A 9,953-nucleotide genomic window follows, 5' to 3' on the forward strand; every position below is an offset into this window, starting at 1 on the left:
AAGTGCTGTTAAATACTTTTAATTGGTTCTGCAGTGCAGGTTTGTTTTTAAACTCTCAAAGCGTTTCCATCCAGTTTTAGTAACAAAACCTGGGAGATTGTCTCTACTGACCGAAGCGTTTTATGACTGACTTGAGAGTATACAAGAACCCTCCAGACCAGTTCCTTATCTGCACTCCACCCACAGCAGCATTTAAGCTAAAGGCACTCTGAAACAGGAAGAACAGATGGAGAACAACGCAGGTGCTGAGGCTCCACTGTCTGTGACCATGAGGGGGCACTGTGGAGGGGCACAGGGTTGACTTCATTGTGAACAGTGACCGCCACTCGCTGCCACGCGTCTGAGTGACAACACAAGGTAAATGAAGTCAAATGCCACCAGAAGACAGCCGTCTATCAAGTCCATGCCTTGTCCGCTGGCGGCTTCACCTCGACCAATCAGAGGCTCTGCTGGCCAGACGAGGACGAAGAGGAGGAGTCAGTTGTAATAGTGTGGAGCGTGATGCTGCTGCTGTCTGCCTGCTGTCCGTCGCAGCCTGTCACCCAGGGGTGGAGGAGGATCTGCTCCAGGGTTGGCCGGTCAGACGGCTGCTGGCTCAGACACCAGCCAATCAGCTGCTCGCACTCTGTGACAGAAACACGAAGAGGTGAAGAAGAACCCAGACACGAAATGACAACACCACAGTGCCAAAGAAGAAAGTGAAGGAAACTGCCTGTTGAATACCATTTTTCACACCTCTCATTTACGTCAAAGCTTTTTACAGTTTACTACCCACAACAGAAAGTTGTTTCTGTCCACATACTTTTGGCCATATAGTGTATCTGCAGCAAATTTCAACTCTCTCTAAAGTTGATTTAATAGAAGTTAATTACAAACAATATTTGTAAATCAATTCAAAACCCAAAGCAGAGCCGACTCATCACGCTTCAACTGACCTGAGGAGATTTTTCGTCTGAAGTAGACCCGTCCTCTCAGGATCTCCTCGTCCTGTTCGAAGGGGATATCCCCACACACCATGTCATATAGCAGCACGCCAAGCGACCAGACAGTGGCTGAGTAACCGTTGTACCGTCGGAACCGAATCCACTCTGGAGGACTGTACACCCGCGTACCTGGAGGGACGAAGGAAGAGGAAGAGCCATTAGCTATTTTATATAATCAGCAGTACACAATTTGTGATCTGATTAACATTAATGCGAACAGCAATTCCTCTGCTGCTGCGGTTGCCACGACAACAGAATCACAAAGGTGGAGTATGTCAGCAGCAGGAAGTGATGACAGATCATCATCATACTGCTCGCCATGAGAGCAGCAGCTGATGTTTCAGGACAGAACAAAGGTGCTGCTGATGTGTCCCCACCAATGTAAGAGAACCGCTGCATTGTGGGACGGAAGACAGTGAACACGCTGCTCTGTCATCATGTTGATCCATCAGACACACACACACACACTTTAAACCAAGACAAAACTCTCAGAAAGTTTTTTAATGAAGTGAGAACTGGACAAAATAGTCCTATTTTCCAGAAGTGTTTGGCTGGTTTGGAGAGATGCAAATATTCTAAATATAGCATAAACTTAAACTGAAATAGATTTTTTTAAAAGTGGCGAAAATACATTGTGCTTCTGGCCCTGCCCATAGCAGTATACGTACTGCTCAGCTTCCTTTGAAAATATTCCTTTGAAAAACCAAGTCAAAAGAAAAAATTGCCTCCTTCTCCCTCTGTTGTCATGACGACTGCACCTACTGTTGGATGATGAGACTCACCATCGAACTCGGTGTAGGCGGTGTCTTTGAGGAGGGCCCCTGAGCCAAAGTCGATGAGTTTGATCTGGCCCGTCCTCAGATCCACCAGCAGGTTCTCGTCCTTGATGTCTCGGTGAACGACGCCGCAGGTGTAGCAGTGACGCACGGCCTCGAGCACCTGCAGGAAGAAGTCCCGCGCCGCCATCTCGTCCAGCGCGCCACGCTCCGTGATGTAATCAAACAAGTCCTGCCCAAGCTCGGGACGCTCCATCACCATCAGCCAGCCATCCGCTCGCTCCCACCAGTCCAAGAGCCGCACCACACCGCCAAATGCCCCACCCACCTTCTTCAAGAGCACAATTTCCAGAGGAACCACTGTGCCACACTAAAAGAGTATCAAAGAGAACATTTAGACATACATTAATCAACTCACTGTTCATAAAACTGAGCTTGTAAATGAAAATCTGAACACCACTTTTGGTTTCTTTAACATGGAATTAATATGTCTATTGTGTAAGACAATGTTAGGACCGTTTTCTTATCTCACTGAGACAAACTTTTTAATCAAATGATTAGCAGCTGAAGCAGTAATTGATGTGACAGGCAGTTGTTATAAAGTAATGAACATGCAGGAGGAAATGCAGATTAATCTCACCAGAGTGTCCCACTCAGTCACTCTGTCCTTGCACACATGCTTCACTGCCACCTGCATGTAAACATAAAAAACATCATTAACAGACAGGCATTGCAGTTCTGTAACACATGAAGACATATAGTCTGTCTTTGTATAAAAACAGAACAAACATCAGCCACAATAAAACTGTGATTCTTAATAGTAACATGAAACCCTTTGTTTGCTGCCTGAAGTCTTGAATGTTTTTGCTTGTTTATGATTAAAAAGGATTTTTTCACAAGTTTCCATGATGTCATGTAGTTATCATTATTAAACATTCAAGAACTACCTTATTCAAAAGAGCAAAACGCATAACAGTGAGATTATTTTCCAATATTACAACAGAGTAAAGCTTCGTAGACCGCACTTCTTTGTGAAAACAAAGACCACATGCCAGGAAAAGACTGCGCTATGTCATGTTACATAAATGAGAACAGTCAAACAGGAAGTACAGAGAATAGACGCCGCCTTCAAAATAAAAGCACATGATCTAAACTATCTGCTGAGGGCAGCTCAACACAGTAGTAGGGATGGGTGGATCTATGAGATTGAACCTTCAATATTCACATGCTACTCACGCCAAAAAAAAAAAAATCAATAATAAAATTATAGAAATGCGAAAAACGTGGGTGGTTGCATTACTGCTATGCTTGTGCCAATTAAACAGCTGACCCATTTAACACTGTAGAAATATTTCTTATATACATACATATTAAACTTGCGAGAAAATCGCACAAAGGTGACGTAATGTGGTATGGAGTTATTTTTCTCGAACAGATAATATTACAGCAAGTTGTGCCACACAGGCTTAACAAGAAAACGATATCTAAACAAAATATAATCCATTTTTGCAAAGTACTAGACAATTTTTGAGTTATTAGTCCAATGATTGTTTTAAATTATACTCACATGTGCTTTTGTAATTAATTTGTTATCAATGGCAGATATGTATCATGTCATTTTCTAATCGTTTTTTTTTTTAATTTACCATTATTTTGAAAAAGGTACATACCCATTTAAGAAATTATCAGCATCAGTAAGATTATAACAAAACTGTATCTGTTTAATGTCACCTATCCATATAAACAAGCTAAATGGACCTTGTGGTTTTGTAATGTACCATTTCCAAGGTCAATGATGACCTCTGTTCATATTTTTGATGATTTTCGTCTTTTATTCTGAAGCTATAAACCGGAAACACAGTTGCTTGCTCTGCTGGGCTTGACGCTGCGAGCCGGGGCCATGTGGTGGGACCAAAACAAAGCGGCTCCCCGCTCTTACCGGCAGACCGTCGGCAAGGCGCACAGCCGAGTAGACTGTGCCGAATCCTCCGCTGCCGAGCACCGCGCCCAGCCGGTACAGCTTCTCAAACGGCTGCTTCTCCACCTTGGCTGAAAAACACAGAAATACAACGAATAAAAATCTGGACTATTTAATGTGATTTAGACGGTTGAGACCCTGTAGTGTTGCGCCAAAATATGTAACCCCCCCCCCCCCCCCCAAAAAAAAAGTATCTCCCCATGTTTCCTCTGTTATTGTAGCGTCCGATTTATATCTAGTTCTTAATGTAAGGATTTAAACTAAAAAATACTGCATTTATCCGCAAGATTATACATATTTGACGAATACACACGATCATACAACCAATGTCCTCAAACGACCCCTGTTGTTCTTGTGTCAGCCGTTTAAAAATGGAGGACTGTCGACAGCATTATCATCAACTGTTACGTGACTAAAGTAAAACAAACGTACCGTTCAACAAAGGAGATTTAATGTTTATTACGATGTAACACCACGTTTTGGCAGGACACCTGGTTTTCAAAATGGCCCCAGACAGTGTTATTATTATTATTATGGTCATACAGTCAGAGCACACGTCCACTGAACGATTCGTGAATTGAAAATGTTTCAATTTAGATATTGATTCATTTTATCAGTAAAAATACCAAACTCTAGCAAGTCCTAGCCTCTTCAAAGTTAAGATAGAATGCTTTTGGTGCCATCGGCTGAGTTAGTTTGAATACACGTGGGTTTTCAGATGATGTTTTAAGCGAGTAGCACACTTAATCAATAACATCTATACCGATACACGTGTTACGGCTTATTATGCGACCCGTCAGATTCTGTGACCTTAATAAGGGTTCAGTTTAGGTCAATCCACTTGAGGATAAAGTTTGGGTTAGGTGTTCCGGAGATGAGCGGTGGGGGGTTAGGTAAGGAGAGAGTAATCAGGTCACTGAATGTGGTGTTAACACCGTGTTTACCTTGCTGCAGCTGGAGCTTCGCCGGCAGATCCATGCTGGATGAGATGTGAGAGAGGGAGCCGAGCTTAGAGAGCAGCATGCTGCTCCCCAAAAACGACAGCACACCCGGAAAATATTCTTCTAATAAATTCCAAATAACAGCAGAGTCCTTGACCCTTCTTACGAGTGAAATAACACTGGATTAAAATCCATGAAGTGTCTGGTCAAATACGCAGTAGAGTCCGTCCCAGCCACATCCACAGAAGCCCGCCACTCTGCCTCTCACTCCGCCGCTGCCAATATTTACAAAGATCAGATGGATCCTTCCGCCTGCCCCTCGGCTGAACATTAACACGAGAGAATCTACTGCTTCATACGCAAAGTATCAAACCTGAAATGCAGAGTGGGGTGCCGAGACGTTTCAATTTGAAGTCAGTGATATGAAAAAGGAGCCCTAAACCAACGAGAAAACACGCGGACTACTTTTCCGTAGTAGGACAGAGGGGCGCAAGGATTCATAGAATGTTACGCTCCGGTAGAGCTGCGGCTCATCAAAGAGAAGAGAAGTTTCCCACAAATCACATCGTAAAAATCTTATCTTTAAACAGTAATAAAAACATACGGAAGTGCCACGCCAGGAAAAGAAAATGTGAAAAATTCATTGTCATAACAAGCCTTTTTTCACGTTATAACAAGATATTTTCATGTCATTATGATATACAAACTCATGTCATAATAAGAAACTTTTCCTGTGATAATTAGGCCAACTATTTATCTTGTTATAGCATAATACGTGTCATGTTATAACTACTGTTATAACAATAAACCTTTCTTGTTATGATAACATACCACTTAATTGATTAAATTGTGTATCAAATAATGAATTGAATATACCTTATTCTAACCAGAAATGTTTTATGTTATTATTTCACAAATTATTGTTTTAACTTAATAACTTATGCTTATAGCAAAATATTTGACTTTTTAATGTGGTAACTTACATTATTAATGTGACTTTCTAACAATGTAAGTTATCATGCTATAACATTTCAGGTTAGAACAAGGATGTATCTTTATAACAAAACAAGTTTCTTGGTATGACTATTTACACAAAATATCTTACTATGATGTAGAAATCTTGTTTTAACAGCAAACTTTTCACGTTATAACATGATGCTGATTCTTATAACTTCTTCACTTCCCTTTTTTCCAAAATAATTTATTGTATTTCTACTTGGTGTAAACAACACTTTGCAATATTACAGTGCATTTATCTGTGTTATGTTATAATTTCATCCCCTGGCACTTGTGGAGTGGAGCAGCACCTGCAACCAGTCGGATAGATCAAAGCAGTGGTATAACATTCCCACAATCTCTTCTGTCTGTTCACAAACTGCTGGAGCCGGTGAGATTGTTTTGATTGTGGAGGCAGCGGTGGGGTCACATGACCTGCTGTATTACTGCCCCACTGAGCCCATATCTAGGTCAGCCCCTCCTCCCTCACTGTAAATGAATGTAAAGAGACAGATTGACAGAAAACCAGTTTAAAGACACAAAAACAGAGCTGCTGTTGTTCTCTGGGGTGAAAACATCTTCAGGCTGACCTGAGCTGTGAGACTCATGATGAGGACGGTGGATTTCCCTGTAATTACATCACTATTTGAGTTACTGTTTACATTACAGAGGTGTGTGACATATTTCTGCAGATGGATTCAACAATGCATTAATTAACCGAGAGCACCCCCACCTAGGTCATGAGGGACCTTGCCTGCCTGTATCAAATGCAGAATATTATCATATTCTGAATATTAGTGGAAAACTACTGTTTATGTAAATATAGCCATTGATGCACATCATTTAAGGCAGTGGTCTTTAACTATGGGTCTGTGACCCCAATGGCATCTTCAGTTACTGCAGGGAGCCTCCAGTTTTTTATTTGATGTTTTTTTTTATTTTCAAAAATATAATTTTGTCTGAAATTATGTTTGAAAATACACATCATCATTTGTATGAATGCATACAAAATGTGACATCTAAAGCGAAACAGAGATTTTCGAAATTTAAAATATTCTATAAAAGTAAAAGTATGTTTGTTAAGTTTTTGGGGGTGAAAATCAATAATAGAATTGACAAAATCATTTCTATACAAATGCTGTTTAAATAATTTTCTCATGGTAGTCAATAAGGCTGTTTAACATGTTCATTTTGGATGTCTTCACAGGTGACAGGGAAAAAATTCTAAAGCTGGTTTTGCTTGCAGCCGGTACAGCTGCCATTAAGGCATAAATTCATGTAAATGCAACATACAAATCACTGAAGGGCTAAAACTTCATTTTTTAGATATTGGTGCAGCTGACAACTTTTGCTTTAGCATAGTTAGCTCCAGAAAGTTAAAAGAAGCATTTTGAAATGTCCACTGTAAAAAAAAATGTTTTATTCATTAGCAGTTATTAAATGTCAACAAAGAGGCTGCAATGTGTATAAAATGTCAGAAAATATTGAAAAATGTCCAAACCTGTTTTTCTAAGTCCAAAGTGATGTCTTTAAATGTCTTTAAATCCCCAAATATATTCAGTTTTATATGATAATAAAGGAAGAAAACCAGGAAACCTCCATATTTGAGAGGCTAAAAATGTCATTTCTACTATTTTGCATGAAAAATTACTTTAATGACTAATCGATCATCAGAATAGTTGAATTCTTTTTTACCACTTTCCCTGCCAGGCAAGTGAGTTGCACAGTTAACTAGCCCAACATGGCATTTCACTTGCTCCAGGCAAGTGAGCAATCGTCATTGTTGAGCCCTGAAATGTACATAAAGAGAAACAAAATAGGTTATAATTATTACCCACCTATGAATCTGACCTGGACAGACATGATCACCAAATCATTTCCACTGCTCAGCATTTTAGTAAATATGCTTGCAGACATGATCTTGAGTTTTTGATGTTTTGATCGGCACAAACACGATTCTTTTCACCTCTGTTGTATTTTGGTAAAAGCAAAGGTCTTCAAAACTGTGAGTCAAATTAAAACTATCATCATGAATAGACTAGATAAAAAGGTACCTAAAGTGCTATTTGCTGCAGCAGATAGCACTAACCTTAGTGTGTTCTCCTGTTGCCTTCTTGTCTACAACATGAATGTGACTCAGGTCATTTGTTCTCGTCTATGTTTAGCTGCATCTATTTTGGAAGCTGTGAAACAACCGAGCCAGCCTGAAGAGTGAAACTGCTTCGTACTGAGTCACTTCTCTCCAGTTCCACTGGAAGACTTTTGGAAACACTGGAACATCTCATGCCACTTTCATGGAAGATATTTTCTTGAGCGTCAGTGTCAATTAATAGTAATGTCAGCAGGCAGCAGTGAATCAGAGGACAGCAGCAGCAGCTGTGACGGTGCAGTCGAAGGATATCTGCCATGTTGTGCCTCCGGACTTGTATCGGCGAAATTAACTATCGTGATTGGAGACACTCACTTCTCTGAGGAGAAGATGTTGCTCATTCAGAGCTGTGACTATTTCCAAGCTCTGTATCGCTCTGGGATGAAGGAGTGTCGGCAGGAAGAAATCCACCTGAAGTCTCTGCGTGCTCGAGGCTTCCTTATTGCCTTGGCAGTTTTACGAGGTGAGTTGCCCGTCCTGGATGGCGATGACATTGTTGAAGCCATTGAATGCGCTGCTTTCTTACAGGTGGCGCCGCTCACTAAGCATCTCATCAACATCATTGACTCTGACAACTGTTTGCTGATGTATCACACTGCTGCGACCTTCGGCCTCATGGACCTTTACCACGCCGCTGCACTGTTCATCCGCAACATGTACGCCGACCTGGAGGCAGAGGTCAGGAAAACCTTTCCAGCAGAGCTGATCTCCTATGTGCAGTCTTTGACCCCAAGTGTTTTTGTGGCCGTGGGGGCCCACGTTACCTGCGGTGTGGATGAAACTGTGCATGCTGCCTCCAGGACAATCTGCTACCTGGATGAAGCTGCCAATAATTGGAAGGTATTAACAGATCTTCCGCTACAGGCCAGCACGTCCATGGCTGGAGTGACTGTTTTAGACAACAAACTCTACATCATTGGAGGAGTTCATGGACTTCATAAGCAAGCTGTTGACTCTTGTTTCTGCTACAACGTTGAAAACAACAGCTGGAGCAGGATCGCCAGTCCTGCACAGCTGCGGTACAATCTCAGCCTTGTGGGCGTAGATGGTTGTCTTTACGCCATTGGAGGGGAATATGAGCGAAAAGTGATGTCATCTGTAGAAATATATGACGTAGCTTCTGGAAGATGGGAGTTTGCTGCTCACTTACCTCGACCGGCGGCAGGAGTGGCGTGCACCAAGACCATGAGCAGGATATTTGTGTGTTTATGGAAGCCAATGGAGACCACAGAGATCTTCGAGTATGTCCCAAGGAAAGATATGTGGCAGCTCGTCACGACGCTGATAAGGCACCAGAGCTACGGCCACTGCATGGTGGGCCACAGGGACTGCCTGTACGTCATGAGAAACGGGCCATCGGACGATTTCCTGAGATGCCTGATGGACTGCTACAATCTGAGCTCGGGCCAGTGGTCGTCTCTGCCCGGGCACTTTGCCAACAGCAAAGGTTCCCTGTTCACAGCAGTGGTGAAAGGCGATTCTGCGCTCACGCTCAACCGCAGCATGACTCTGGAGTATGCCATTGACGATAAAACCTGGAAGCCCCGGCGGCAGATGAAAGGTTTCCCCAGAAGTGGATCTGTGTGGACATTTCTGCTCCAGTTGCCAGACACTCTGACATTGCAATGATTGCTTGATTTCCTCTGAGATTTATTGGATTGTCAGCATCTTTTTACACTCAGATATGTATTTTCTACACAACTACCTTTCAATAAATTAAGGATAATTCCAGTTTATTACAACTTTGGGTCTTTTTCTTCATTTTGTCCATCATTTTTATCACTGGGGATAAGAACATTCTCATTTGCGTACATGGCAATTCCAAAAAGAAGTCATAAGAGGTCTTGTGTTAAAGTATGTTTCTCCTGTGAATAGTGTTTCCAGTACTGCTGCCCTTTGTGGTTGTGGTTAGCAGGGTTGAGTTTAAGTTAGGTTAAAGAGAAACACAAATCAATGGAGAAACAACCTTGGGCACAACAAGGGCCAATCAGTCTGCAATCAGTCTTGGTATTCCCTGGTTATATGCATATTTAGGGTGAGTCCATTATCAGCACCCTCTGTACTGTCCCAGACAGCGCTAACTTTAGCTGCCATTATCACAGACAAGAGATCCTGTGATTGGTTTCTGAT

The 9,953-nt window shown here is 41.9% G+C and overlaps 2 protein-coding genes across 2 annotated transcripts; one reads left to right on the forward strand and one right to left on the reverse strand.

Moving 5' to 3' along the window:
* On the reverse strand, positions 1-4,942 carry LOC146316777 (serine/threonine-protein kinase pim-3-like). The gene is made up of 6 exons (XM_084734537.1): positions 4,682-4,942; positions 3,699-3,808; positions 2,400-2,450; positions 1,766-2,129; positions 936-1,112; positions 1-625 (listed from the first exon to the last, which is right to left on the reverse strand). Exons 1-6 carry the CDS (start codon positions 4,758-4,760, stop codon positions 438-440), a joined length of 969 nt encoding a protein of 322 aa, XP_084590663.1. The 5' UTR covers positions 4,761-4,942; the 3' UTR covers positions 1-437.
* Positions 4,943-7,867: 2,925 nt separating this feature from the next.
* kbtbd13b (kelch repeat and BTB domain containing 13b) lies at positions 7,868-9,550 on the forward strand. The gene has a single exon (XM_084734535.1). It carries the CDS (start codon positions 8,010-8,012, stop codon positions 9,450-9,452), a length of 1,443 nt encoding a protein of 480 aa, XP_084590661.1. The 5' UTR covers positions 7,868-8,009; the 3' UTR covers positions 9,453-9,550.
* Positions 9,551-9,953: the final 403 nt, after the last annotated feature.

Source organism: Lutjanus erythropterus, chromosome 13, assembly GCF_056507025.1.
Source record: "Lutjanus erythropterus isolate fLutEry1 chromosome 13, fLutEry1.hap2, whole genome shotgun sequence".
Classification (NCBI taxonomy): Eukaryota; Metazoa; Chordata; class Actinopteri; order Lutjaniformes; family Lutjanidae; genus Lutjanus; species Lutjanus erythropterus.

Bases quoted from the DNA above. Each gene is read 5' to 3' on its own strand.
- LOC146316777 (XM_084734537.1), bottom strand. From the start codon at position 4,760: ATGCTGCTCTCTAAGCTCGGCTCCCTCTCTCACATCTCATCCAGCATG. The intron at 2,451-3,698 runs GTAAGAGCGGGG...GTTTACATGCAG, and splicing joins GCCTTGCCGACGGTCTGCCG to GTGGCAGTGAAGCATGTGTG. The intron at 626-935 runs GTCAGTTGAAGC...TTTCTGTCACAG, and splicing joins CAGACGAAAAATCTCCTCAG to AGTGCGAGCAGCTGATTGGC.
- kbtbd13b (XM_084734535.1), top strand. From the start codon at position 8,010: ATGTCAGCAGGCAGCAGTGAATCAGAGGACAGCAGCAGCAGCTGTGAC.